This window comes from Polyodon spathula, chromosome 7 (assembly GCF_017654505.1).
Source record: "Polyodon spathula isolate WHYD16114869_AA chromosome 7, ASM1765450v1, whole genome shotgun sequence".
Lineage (NCBI taxonomy): Eukaryota > Metazoa > Chordata > Actinopteri > Acipenseriformes > Polyodontidae > Polyodon > Polyodon spathula.
The window spans coordinates 24,306,525-24,320,553 of record NC_054540.1 but is presented as its reverse complement, the minus strand read 5'-3'; the positions used below and the strand labels follow the sequence as shown (position 1 = coordinate 24,320,553).

The following is a 14,029-nucleotide window of genomic DNA, read 5'->3' as shown; positions in this document are numbered from 1 at the left end:
ACAAAAATGAAAAGCTTATAAACCAAAATACAGTAGCATGACTAAATGGTACACTATACCTTTACAGTACATTTTACCTTGTTGTTTGTTCTTGCAAGTCAAATAGACAAAAAAGTTTCTGAACCTGTGTATATTTTATATACCGAACAAGGAAGCAAATAATAAAAGTCAGTTATTAAACGCACCCTCACAAAGAAAATAAAAAAAGTATTGACTTTAGGTTCTTACCTTTTTACTGCGTTTATTCTTGGTAATCAACAGAAAATCATCAAACAGGAACAAATATACCTCTTGAAGCTTTGTACTTCCTGCAAAATAATAAAGTTGTATAATTTATCTCGTAGTTAATTGATTTTGCAGCCATTGTCAGCAACTGCCCTTCTAAATGCAACACCTACCTGTCAGATTCAGTCTTCCTTCATGTAAAAGATATTGGTTTGAAGATAAGAGGTTTTCCAGACCGGTTTGTTTAAACACATGTTTCAAATTCTGTGGGCACAAACATGCCTGTAAGTTTTTTGTTTTATTAACATTTTTGTGTGACATGCATATAAAAAATATTTATCATAAGTAAAACAAAATCTTTTCTCAAGTAGATAGACTTACTTCAGGGATAAAGGCCCTTTTATCCCGTTCCCAAACCGGAGGCCAAACAATCAATTCTTTCAGTTGTTGGACTGTCTGAAAGTTGTGGAGCCACTTCACTTTACCTTCAAGGTCTTCTACATAACCAACAGGACACAAGCAAGGGTGAACAGTGTTGCATGACAATTCAAAATGCATACAATATGTTAAACCACACACGTGGAGTAGGTGGTTATGGATTGTGAGACAGTACCAAATGAAATGCTGCTATTGACCCTTTATACCAACATGTGAGTGGATTGATTTTCAAGTTCTAGTCTTTTTCAGGTTTAAAAACACATATTACATGCATATTTGGGTTTGATTTAGATTTCATTAAGTCAATCATTTAATTTAGTCGCAACTTTGTTTTACCAAGTTTTTGAACCCTGGAGGTAGAGGCCCAGCAAAGAAAGTCTCGGTCTGGGTTCGCTGGGTGCCTGACCAGTAAGACAAGATCAGCGACACAAACTCAAACCATGACTCACCCTACATTTATTTACATATATAAGCATATAAGCACAGCTCTACTGTTTCCTTAGCTGGTTTCATTAAACAGAATCTTGGTTCCAAAATCCTCAAATGTACAAGGAGAATGGCTTCCCATGCAGTAAGTAATATTTCACGACGAAAGGGAAGTATTTGATCTTACAATTTCAAAAACAACTCTTGGGTAAACAGATCTTTTCCAGTTACATTGTTTTGTGCCTTGTGGTCAAACTGATCTTTCCAGTCATCAGTAGGGAAAAAGCAGATTTTTTACTGTTATTTTTTGTTGTTCCTTTGTATTAAGGTTACATAACAACAGCGATGGTGGGCTTACAAGCTGTACGTTTAAAAGCATTTTACTTGCCTGAAGCATTCAGGTTTCTCATCAAAGATGAAAAAGTACATAAAATGCAAAAATCAACAAAGGTTTATCAATGATCCATCATGTTTGAAACGCTGTGCAACACTTACGTATGGAACACTCAACTAGTTTGATGATAGACTGGAGTGCAATCTTCTCTTCTTCGCTGGTGCTTCTTTTCCAAATGTTCTTGAGGAGTAATGGGTAGCGGGTGAGCCTCTGCATTGGCGCCACCAGCATGTCAGACAAGTGTAATCGGTTGCACTGCTGATTCCGCTCACACCACTGCCGAGGAGAAAGGTGTCACATCAACTAGGGCTTACAAAATTAAAAAAATATTGTGAACAATTATTCTTCAAATAAAAAAATAAATAAAATAAACTTTGAGAAGGACAATATATATTACAGTTAAATACATTAAAGGAAAACAAATAAAGTGTGATATCCTTGATGTAATATTTTTATTATCTAGTATTCCATAGTAGCAGGGGTCAATTTGATCAACGTAAACCCCAACGTGATAAGCCACAGCTGGATTTTATTGGAGCATTTTACAGCTCCCTGAATTGTAACTATCCTGGGATTACCATTACAAATAAGTGGTTGATGAAATCCAGGGGAATTCTCTGCTGTTGTAAAAGGTGGTTTACCTTGGAGGGGTATAGAATAATCAAATCGACCCTTTAGTACATTATAGTTTTTGATTCCACATAGCACAATATAGCAATAGCATATTTTATTATTATATGCATTACAACCATTTGAAAGGCTAATGTTTTGCTTGGTGCGAGTTATTTCTTCACATAAACTGTGGATGGGAACTCACTAACAATCACAGACAAAATATAATAGGAACTCTATAGGATTTAGGAGGCAGAACTTTCAAAGTCTAAAAGACTGAATTTTGGATGGCACCACAGTGATAATACCTAAAGGAATTCTTAAACATTTTTTTATTAGCAAAGTGAGGTATAAAAGAAAGTTACTTTGAGATACGTCCCAAAATCTTCTCTTTGCTTCAGACTGTCGAGGTAAAAGACAGCAGAGGAGTAATTGAGGCAGTATTTCTGCTGACAGTGACAAACACCTTCTTTGAAATGCTGGAATACAAGAAGAGGACACAATTTATCAGTAGCAGTCTGTAACCTAGTCGCTGATCTGGAAATTAAATGTTGGAAAAAGCCAGATGGAGTTTCCCAATTGTCAGACAAGGATCTCTGCATTTTTATTAGAAATAAGTTGATGATGTCGATGAAATACACATTTCCAATTTAAGTCCCATTGCACTCTTTATTTGCTAGCTCGTTACTCAAATTAGATATAAAAGACCTTTTCTCCTGGTAAATAATCACTAAAACTGATGCTCTGAGAATTTTTTTAATTTTTTTAATTCTTTTAACATCATATCACAGTAACCCAGCTAAGACAATCCCCATGATGATTATCTAGATGCATAACATACAGATAAGGGTTGATCATAAGCTGTTGGAGAAAGGAGTTTTACATACAGTATGTCATTCATGTTGTAATGCAGTGGTTTGTAGAATTTCATTAGACTTTATTAGACCTAGTATTGCAAGACAAACTTGTAGAGCACTTGCCTTGGTTAGCAATGTCTTCAGAGACATCATACTTTTGTCTGCCTTTGCCCAGGAGTCATTGATTCCATTTAAAAGGCTGGTCAGGAAACTGAAGCTCATCTGGAAGGAAATGGTATGGAAATTTACACTGACAAGCAAGGTGACATTTGCATATAACTATAAGATATTCCCAGTCATTATCCAAAGCAACATTTATCTATTTTTCAAAGATATCTTGGCACAATGCTGAGGACATTGTGTAAGCCCTTAGCTGTGTTTAACACAGTATCTGCACCTCATGTGGAACCCATGCCCAGTATCTGTCAATAAACCTGATTCCACAAGGCCATTCTGGTGGCAGTGCTGCCTGTTGGCAGCATAACTGAACAACATTCTGAAGAAAAACACGGCAGCTGCAGTCTTCCACAATCTTGCTCAAGTTTGAAATAATGCTAACATTTTATTATTGGATGACAGGTTACTTTACTGGTATTTATTCAGACAACAATTAACCCCCACAGGTGGTATGTTTAACATTGGCTTATAAGCTCACAATCTTCCTAAATATGTAAATGCTTTCGCAATACACACTGAATGTGATGCAATTCTAAAACCCCCAAAAGAACAGGAAGTTTTTTCCATAGCTACAGGGCCTCCTTTAACTTCTTCTAAAAGCTATACAATTCATAACTGTTAGTCATCCCTCACATTTTGTGAGCACTGAATTCAGAAGGAACTAAAATAAATAAATACACTGATTAATGTTTTTATTCAGTGCATCTCCTTTAGAAACCCAAAGAGGAAGCATAGCAACTAAAGGAGTGGCCCCTGAGAATGTACCTTCAAGAGGGGAGTACAGTTAATAGGCCAACAACTACTGACCAAAGAACCAAAGACACACAGGTCTCATGTTGGTTATCTCAGGCATATAAATCCTGTACTTCAGGCTTATACTGCCAGGAACCAATCGAAATGACAGTTTAAAAGATAAAGACAATGAATACCAAACAATTTTATTTAATTAAAATGTTTGTGTAAACCTAAAAGAGTATCTGTCTGGTTAATAACAGTAGGTAAATGACATGTGTTGGAGTTTGTCCCTCCTCCTAAACTTCAGATAGAGAACTTAACTTGCATGCACATGTCTCAAAACACTGAAGAAATCAGGCTGCAGAGTTGAGCCAGCTTTGCAGCATGTGCAATTTCAAGAAAAAACAAGCTGTTTTTCTTTTGACAACTAAGGTGTTTCCCATACCCTATACATGATAACAAAGCAACCAATTTCAAAACAAGAGTCAGAAAACCGGTCAAGCTACAGAAACAAAAACATTGATGCTGGTGACTAATTGTTTCTCTGGGTTTTTTTGGTTTGTTTTGTATAGTTTCTGTACAACTGTGGGAAAATCTCTCCTTACCAGACATAACTCGTTCAGATTTGCAAAAAGCCTCCACACATCAATATCAAGAAGGCAGTCGTTGTTTTGCAGGTTATTTAGGGTGCTCAGGAAAACCTGCATAGAATAAATATGCTTTTATTTTTCAACTTTTACTTTATTGTAGGTATTTGATAACATCTCCATATTTTTAATTTCTTATCAGTTTAATATTCTATCCTTATTTGTGAAGAATTCTCTATTAGGGGTGTGCTGAAACTTGGATTTTCCAAGTAAATACCTTTAAGAAATATGGAGTTGTTAGGTACTAATTGAACAGAATAAAACATGTTAATTACTCAACACAAAACAATACCTGCTGACAAATACTTCTTAAAGGTAATTATTCGGAAAATACGAGTATCAGCACACCCCTGTTCTCAATACCTGTTTGTATTTCATTAATTATTTACCACATTCACAAACTAATTTCCCTTTTCAACCATGGGGATGGCTTTTGAAAAGACTCCTAAAAGCTAAAATTACAGTTTTACCTCTTTAAGCACCATCAGCTGGTCGAGAAAGTAAACACATTCACTGGTAAAAAGCTCCCACACTGCTTCCTCTCTCTTATAGCCATGTTGGCAGTTCTGCAGCTCAACATCGGGGTGCTGAACCACCAAAAACTCAGCCAGGGTTGTACCCTATTAAACAAATTTTTTTCAAAAAAAAAAAAAAACTGCATTTCTTAAAAAGACTAATACTGTTTTCAAGATTTACCTTTTAATTTACAATACCATACAGGGCTTACAGTAAACCTTTAAAAAGACCAGGGGATATGTTAAGAGTAAGTCCAGTACCTTGTACTTTTGAAAATCGCAGTCTCTCCAATCCTGGATTTGTATAGATGAAAGACACTTCTCCACATCTGACAATAACTTAATCTTGTCTTTACTCTGTAAGAATGAATTACTCACATAAAAATGAGATTCAGTGAATCAGTCCTAGTGACTTTTGTTTTGTTTTTTGTCTCAGAAACCAGCTCATTACTTTCATTAAGGATTTACAGATTTAGGAATTAATGGCACTTACTGTCCCTTGTTTCAAAAAAGGCCATTTGGATTTCTTGGTATCTGAAACAAAGCACACATTTCAATGATGCACTAACTGTTTACAAAGATAGCTGATTTACTTTAAAGCTGTGATGATAACAAAAATTGTACCAATTCAGAAACAGACAAAAAAAAAAGAATAATGACATTTTGTCCTGAATTACTGTTTAGGTTATGGATGTGACCTTTCCTATTGTGTTCCTTCCCAGCTATCTATTAAAAGAACAAGAGGAATAAGACCAAGCTACACGTTACTTGAAGTAAAAATGCAGTTTGGCATTTATTTGCATTTTGTCCCTTGGACTACATTTCATTAATACAGCATAAGGTGACACTACATTTCATTCACATTCATTGAAAAAAAGATGTTACCAGACAAGCACAAATATAGCAAGATTAATACAGCGTGCAATTGAACCTGCAAAGCCCTAATCTACTCTGCTGCTGGTGAGGAAAAGTTGTATAAATCTCTTATGCTGGGACAAAAAGTGTATTTTTCATACCTAAAATGCTTGTTTACAGAATACTGTATAAGGGGGTGTATGGTACAAGCTGATAGTCAGTCTACGACAGGTCAAAGTAGATCATATTTGGGGTACAACTGCACTTGTGGGACAGACTGCTTAAATCTTCTAAGATTTTAGCTCAAAAGTGTAAATTTGCACTCAAAAGGGTAAAGTGTAAACACTATGCTAGTGTTTCTCAATTGCATTTTAATTGTGCTTATTGTGCAGCCAGTTTGCAGTTAAAGGCTTACCTGATAAAGTTGAATGGCTCAGATAGTCTGCTACCCCATCTGAGACAAACAAGTCCCCAGGAGATACATCGAGTCCACGCAAACTCACCACAGCAGAGCTCCGTCGCTGTTCCTGCATTCTATGGGAACACAACGAACGAGTTACTTTGGATCACTGCTCAATAGTCGACTGCCTGTATGTACTGGTTGTTAACATACAGGATTATTTCTAAAAATTGAACAGAACAATGATGTCATGGCTTCTCTAAAATCAAAATACTGTACGAAAATAATTTGAAGCTCACATTTGTTTTGTTTTTCTGAATGCCTCTTGGCATGAATACTACAGTTACTGCTGTAACAACAAACTAAGATCAAGATAACAAGATCTGATGATACATTTACTTTCAATTGCTATCTTTAGATCAAAGAACAGGTTATACTATATATACACCAGTGAATAATAGCATTGTGTAAAGAGCCAATAAGATGTTTTTAAACAGCAAAGCTCTCCACTCTAAATACAGGTACTATCAATCAGATAAACCATGTGATAACACTGTGTAACAAAAAAAAAAAAAAAAAATTGTTGTTCCTGGGCAGTAAGTGTTATTTCCTAATTGCTTATGCCTCAAAAGTATAGAACATGGCTATTATTCCCCACAAACTCTGCTTTTGTGACCAGGACAGTGATATTTCAAAATATCACTATTTCCAATGGGAAAATGTGTGTCTTTTCGTTCACATAAAGTCAGAAAAAAACCACATATGAATCCAAATTAACATGTATTTATACTAAAGTAATACAAAGATGACTACAAAAGATTTAGAAGTGAGTAGTTTTTCGAGATTTACAATTATACTTTATTTAAACCTGTTTTCTAAAGATGGAAACAAACATGACTGTTTTCCAACTTGGTTCCAGTGGCATATTAAAACAAGGTACTACACAAGACAGACATAAATGTGTGTATTTTTAAAGATAAGAAAAAAGCTCCTAACTTTATAGTCAAATCTACTTTGGGAGAGTTGCTGGTAGATGTCACATGTTGTCTGTAAATCCTTCCAGAAATATAGCATACAAAGCTTTACCAAACCTTTAAGGCTTTGTTTGAAATGTCACAACAATTTTTTGAGGTTTTGCTATCATGGCAACTGAGCACATGTAAAGCCTTCTTATGAGCCTGATTTTGACAGTTTAATGGATTTCTAAAAGTTTAAGCAAATTTTATTAGTCATAAAAAGAGGATAAGTCAGTATAGAATATCCAGTGCAACAAAAGGTAATTTCACACTTCAAGGTTAGTTGTAATAATAATAAAAAAAAAAAAAAAAAAAAGTTTTTTGTAATACTATTATTTGAATAATGCAACTTATACATACACACACACACACACACACACACACACACACACACACACACACACAATAGAATGGAACTGTGTGTTTCACTAAGTATGTTTCCATAATGCTAAAAAATGTAACATGAATATTAGATATAAGCATAAATAAGCTGCTACATAGCAACGGAGCATGGTAAAAAATATATTGGCAATAACAAGCGAAGCATATCTGATCAGACACAAAACAGTTGTGGAGTTAAGGTTTGCCTGACCACAAAGCTAGATCTTTCTAAATAAACATTATTCAAATTAAGGACACCCACTATAGGATTTGACACTGTGACACAGCTAAAAAAAAAAAAAAAAAAATTTTTTAAATGAAGGTGCAAAAATTTAAATCTGTTTTTCCAATACAAGTAAACCACATCTAAGATAATGCACCCTGCTAAAACACACACCTGTTTATTTTTTTTCGTACTACTGAATATCTTATGATTGATTGTTTAAAGTTATGGACATATGCAAATAGTTGCAAATACAACATTTGAGCTACTGGTACCATGAAAAAGTAGATTATCATGGCCTACATCGATAGTATGTATGTATAAACTGACAGACACTTCATAAACCTGTGCAAAAAAATGCACCAGCCACACTTCATACCAATCTAGGTATATACAAACCTCTAAAGTAACCCACTTTTTTATATCCCTATCATTGGGGATTGGCATGTTCGATTAGAATAAAAACAGACTACCTTTACACATTTTAATAGTAGCATACAGTATATTACACAATGAAGCCTAATAACTGTACATATTTTAAAACACGTTGATATCTACTACACAGCAAAGTATATATATTTTTTTACATACATAGAATACAAATTTAAACATCATATATCACTTCCTGCCATCTATTATTCTCTCTAAAATAAATCTGACAATATCAGGCTAAATCTGTGTTAACTGACTGTTTACAAACATACTGAATTAGACAGAATAGAAAACGGTACCTAAACAAGAGCAGTGATATATTAGTTAACTCTGGTAGTTCATATCCAAAGCAAGCTGCTCTTTAATAGCCTTTTAAAGATGTAAGCTGACTGCGTCTCGTTAAGGTGTTCCTGTATAAATATGTTTAAATAGTACATAAAATACCTTTGCCCTGGGAGACTGCATAAATGTTTAACTTTCACTCTGGGTAACAATAATCGAGGGCAAGGATAATTTGCTTGGGGTTTATTGATTGTCCAAATCAATTGTTTCCACTATCCTCACAAGTTGTTTCACTGCATTGATTATATTTGTTCTTTAAACATAAAATGAAAAGCCAGTATTGCAAATATTTGCATAACTTTTTCTTTGAATCTATTTTGCAAGTAAATTGTTGATATAGTCTACTGGTTCCAACGCTTTTCAACAGAGATGTTTAACCCCAGAAAGTCCATACTGAATTATAATTAGGAGAGAAGGGTTACTAGCTTTAAAGCCTTTTTGTGATTTGGTGTTTTGGTAAACCCAAGTCCAAAGTAACACAACCAGCACCTTTTCAATCTCAAAACAAATGATGAAACCCTGGACGATTAATGTTATTTGAGAAGCGATAATAATTATAACAATAAAATAATTAACAATTTAGAACAATGATTAATTGCATTCATTACCATGAATCAAGACAGGCCTCATTAATCATCAAATTAATTGAGTTTCTCCAAGCTTTACGCACAGCAACAAGCCTCAGTGCAACACAAGTTAATCCAATTTTATATATATTATATATATATATCTATATATTATATAATATATATATAATATATTATATATAATATATATATATATATAACATTGTAACATAATTGTAACATATGGTTAACAAATTCAATAATTACATGACTTGACTGCCCTGGAAGAAAAAATCATTGTACTGTTAAATCTAAATTTAAACAGCTGTAGGTTTTGGAGAAAGCACTTAAGACAATGTGGCCTGGCCCTATTGTGCAGTAGGAAGCACTAGATTGTGACTTGTGTGCAGTTTAGACTGCCAGAAAACAACCTTGGTTTGCACCCAGCCAATGATGGCAGACAACCCCCACTCAGCTGCTCCCCACCACCAAACATCAGAATGCTTTAATATAAAAGTTACAGTTGTGAAAGACCTATAGTATACTGTAAACTCTCTCCTTATGATCAGCTGCATATAAAGACTAGCTTTCCATTATATCCCCCTCCCAGTCTCTTTCAGTTTGGACCTTCTCTGCACTCTCTAAAGACCATTTTACTCAGTTCCTTTAGTGGTCCTAAAAGATTATTTATACAGCATATAGTAAAAAATACTTCCGTGAACTTAGCAACCGCAAAGTAAGCTACTTAGAGATAAAAGACAGAAAACATCCTATGTTGGCAGCGGGTTAGAATACTGCAGTTTGTAAACTGACAAACAAGAAAATAGCATTCTATATGTCCAAGTATTTTACAGATTGTATAAAAACAATGTTATTTTTAAAAGTAGACTGTAACATGCAAAATCATGTTTCTGTTTCCAAGGGAACCAGACAGCATTTTGAATATAATGCTGTCAAGCATTGTTAATCTCTTAACCTACTGTATATAACACATTGGGATCATTTTTTACAAAAAGCTACCTGCTCACATACCTTTCCTGGGTTGATTCTGTCACCTGGAAAGAAATAATAATAAAGTCTATTAGGGTAACCATTGCATTATTATTACATATCAGTGTTGGAGCCTTTCTCATTTTTTTTTCATGTTTTGTTTTCCTATGCTCAGCCATACTGTATGAAGGGTGGATGCATTATTATTTCGCAAGAGGCATTCTTTGCTTGATGGCTGTGTGCTGTTCTCAGTGGTTCTAACTGTTGAGTCATAGGCTGTCAAAAGATCAAATTATGGGTTACTGCCATGGAAGATTAAACATGATTAAGGGTAAGAAAAGCTTTCCTGCAGTGTCTCACAGTCATGTTCAATTTTACACTACAACAGAATTCTTCAATAGTTTAGGCCTCTGTGCACTTTTGCCCTGTTTTGTTTATATTACCCAAAAGTATTTTTTAGCCTTTGTAAAACTGTTTGGATGCCAAGCAAATGATTATTAATTTGTCATAAACACATCTTTTGTTAAACAGTTACCTGATGGCAGTCATTTGATGGAGGAAAATTTCCACTGCCTATTTCTCTTATAGAATGAGATTTTGGTCTGTTATAAATAAGGTTGTTGTCTAGTTTATTATTAATATCCTCAGCTTGCTTTTCTTCGGATGGTGATATTCCTTCTACACTGTCCTGTGCTGATTCCACACTGCAGTTCACAAGGGAAGAGACATCTCTAGCCAGAGGAGACCTTGGGTTGTTTACACATGATGTATGAGTCCCAGGAACATGGAGGTTTGTCTGGGAGACACTAACATTAGCTGTGTCTGTTGGTATGTTGTTCTGCCTTCCAAGTTCCCACAAGTCCAGTTGCAGTTGTGGGCGGCTTATGCTTTTTCTCATTCTTCTTAAAGTAGGGGAAGTGGAAATCCTGGCAGGTGATTGTCTGTCGAACTGGGAAAAAGGTTTGACAGCCCCATCTTGATCCAGTAATCTCTGTATTATAGGAGAGCTGGTTTGAGTTTCCTTGTCTTCTGTGTGAACTGGACCAGTCTGGGTTTTGGCATTGGAACAACCTGCCAATCCACCATTCTGCTTCTGCCATGTGAAGGAGGTCCACCCTAATTCTGTTTCAAATCCTTCTGCTTTTTCAAGAACATCCTCAGGCTGCTGCATATTGGTTCAGCAAAGACATTATATACAGGGACCTATAAAACAAACTAACATTTGGTTAGGGTTTGGATTACTAAGAAATTCCCTTCCTGTTTCAAAGTGTGGAGCCCTGGCATTCATGTGTTTTTAACCCAACCTACACAGTAGCCTGTGGACTTTTCTGCAAACAAAACAATGGCTTCATGATCTATTTACCTTACGTGTAAATTATCTGATATTTACGATTCATAAGCCAGGTAAAGTCTTTAAACAGGTTTATCAATTATTCTGCTCATTTTACATAGAAGACTAGTCAACAAAACAAGTATAGTGATAACAAAACGAACTTATAAGGTTGCAACTGTAGTCCGACTCTGAATCATACACTTGAACCTTGTTCGCAGTAATAAACATGTGATTAAAAGCAAGTTTTATCGCATTACAATGACTTAATGTATTTTAAATACCATATGCATTCTTAACAATCTGGTACAAATGTTCTGTTGACAACGTTAGCTTTTTATTTCAATGTTAGAAACACAGTTGAAACTATAGCAATAGCCTAAAGGGGTCTGTAAATTCCTTAGAAACAATGTATCCTTTCCTAAGACGATGCAGCTATCATTTACTGCAATACTTGTTTTATAGTTAATAATTTACGGTAGCTACTAAATAAATAAACCATCAGCTAATACTATTAATATTCGATAACTTACTGTCAACTTCAATAGTTCCACCACCACAGCTGTAACGTGTCCCGACACACAAGTTCACAAGAAGCTGAAGCTTAGTCAGTTACATTCAATTGCCTGAGAGACAAAGGTCGTATAGATTTGTAACTGTGGTTTAATCACAGCTCTGCAGATACTGTTTACATAATCAATTACAGGATTCCATAAACCATACTGTAACAACAACAACAAAACAACTGTCGTAAAGGTTACCTGCGCAACCATGCTATACTGATTGCAATACTTTTACTGTGACAATAAAACACGAAATATGACAATGTACTTCGGTTTAACTGTCGATTTCTCTTCATAGATATATATATATATATATATATATATATATATATATATATATATATATATGCTAGAATATAAAAAAAAAAATACAACTTTAAAGAAATAGTAAAGGTGCACAAAGTACAACAACTCACTGAACTATGACATTTTAGCTGACAAAGGAAACGTCATAAATAATTTTATATTGATTTACTTTCTGCACCTTTACTAATACTATTTTTTAGAGAGAGAGAGAGAGAGAGAGAGAGAGAGAGAGAGAGTTAGTTAGTTCTTGGAGCCAGGGTGGTTTAGAGCGATACGCTATTAGTGCGGGTCACTTTGCTGTACAAGACTTAAGGAAAAATAAAAACGTTATTAAATCAAAAGTAATGTGGTCCCGACCTCGTTATTGCTTGGACGACCAGGACGCTTGTAGCCTGGTGAATAAGTCCGGGGCGTACTTGAGGCTGGCAGGGGAGAGTGTAGGTATTTTCAGTAGAGTGAAGTAATAAAAAGATACATCTTTGATATAAATATGATATAATTGTTTTTTTCAAGTAATATCTTTCTCATAAGGACTAGATGGTCAGCTTGACCATAACAGTACCCCATCAAGCAGCTTATGGAATAAATACTATACTCATAAATTGTTTTATGTGAAATTTATACGTACTCTGAAGTATGACTAATTTTGAAGTGCAAAGAAATCTTCTCCCCAAGTCCTGTCCAATTAATCCCTTGCGCCAACTTATTCGTCAAAAGCTGGCGCATGCTGCGACGCACAGCGTCTTTTGTTGCCCGCCCACCTTTGTTGCCATGGAAAACACGTGGAATAAATAATATTTATAAATAAATAAAAATAATGGTAATAATCACAAGAGGCATTTTTTGTGCTCAACAACATAATGCACCAAAGATTCAAGTTACTTAATTTACAAAGGAGGTGACTAACAAATGTAGACTTTCAAGAATTAGGGGGTTCATGACAATTCATTTGATAACAGACTGCGAGAGCAACTCATGTCCCCTCATATTTTTTTCTTTAATAGTTTTCTTATTTTGCGAAGTTAACCTGAGAGGATTCAATTATTAGAAAACCAAAATAATAATGGCACAGACTGTTTCTGGGGTAGGCTGAAATCCACAACATTCAATATACAGCTGACTGAAATGTTCTGAATTGCGTGTCATTTTTGCTCTGCTTTCCTCTTCCCTTTAGTTACTTTGTAGTTTGCAGACAATGTTTGTTGTGAAAACTGAAGTTCACTGACCAGTGGAGTAGTTTGTGTTTCCCGTAGAAGCTAAGTTGCTGTTTCTTTTTTTACGTTGAAACAATATGTGTATCTAATAATTGAATTCTCAAAATACTAACTGTTGCATATTTTTTCAATTAAATAAAATTTATAGTCAGAAATGTGAATTGGGTTTTGAAGGTGTTATTCTCATGTGGACGTCACACGTTTGGTGCCCCTCCCCTGTGTGTATTTGTGTGTTATACAAATACACATTTTAAATCACTCGTGTTACACAGTCATTGGTACATGGGATAAAAATGGGTCTGTGTAACACGAGTGATTCAAAATGTGTATTTGTATTTAGGCACAAGGATTGGTAAAATGTAATAATTTGTGAGCACGGGAAATT

The 14,029-nt window shown here is 34.9% G+C and overlaps 1 protein-coding gene across 5 annotated transcripts in view; it reads right to left on the bottom strand.

Annotated features, from left to right (window-relative positions):
- The window catches only part of LOC121318394 (pleckstrin homology domain-containing family G member 7-like), an 18,162-nt gene extending 4,320 nt beyond the window's left edge, over nt 1-13,842 (bottom strand). The window contains exons 1-16 of one of the 5 annotated variants that reach the window (XM_041254999.1): nt 13,059-13,842; nt 12,788-12,852; nt 12,095-12,187; nt 10,767-11,446; nt 10,274-10,296; nt 6,297-6,415; nt 5,520-5,560; nt 5,288-5,383; nt 4,982-5,131; nt 4,470-4,565; nt 3,076-3,174; nt 2,461-2,574; nt 1,585-1,759; nt 607-722; nt 399-489; nt 229-308 (exon numbers count right to left, since the gene is read on the bottom strand). In XM_041254999.1, the coding sequence (XP_041110933.1) occupies nt 229-308; nt 399-489; nt 607-722; nt 1,585-1,759; nt 2,461-2,574; nt 3,076-3,174; nt 4,470-4,565; nt 4,982-5,131; nt 5,288-5,383; nt 5,520-5,560; nt 6,297-6,415; nt 10,274-10,296; nt 10,767-11,402 (1,836 nt within the window). In that variant the 5' untranslated portion in view covers nt 11,403-11,446; nt 12,095-12,187; nt 12,788-12,852; nt 13,059-13,842. Of the gene's footprint in view, nt 1-228; nt 309-398; nt 490-606; nt 723-1,584; nt 1,760-2,460; nt 2,575-3,075; nt 3,175-4,469; nt 4,566-4,981; nt 5,132-5,287; nt 5,384-5,519; nt 5,561-6,296; nt 6,416-8,632; nt 9,129-10,273; nt 10,297-10,766; nt 11,447-12,094; nt 12,188-12,787; nt 13,039-13,058 lie in introns of those variants that run through there. The other 4 variants (XM_041254995.1, XM_041254997.1, XM_041254998.1 and 1 more) reach the window with 4 other exon arrangements.
- Nucleotides 13,843-14,029: the final 187 nt, after the last annotated feature.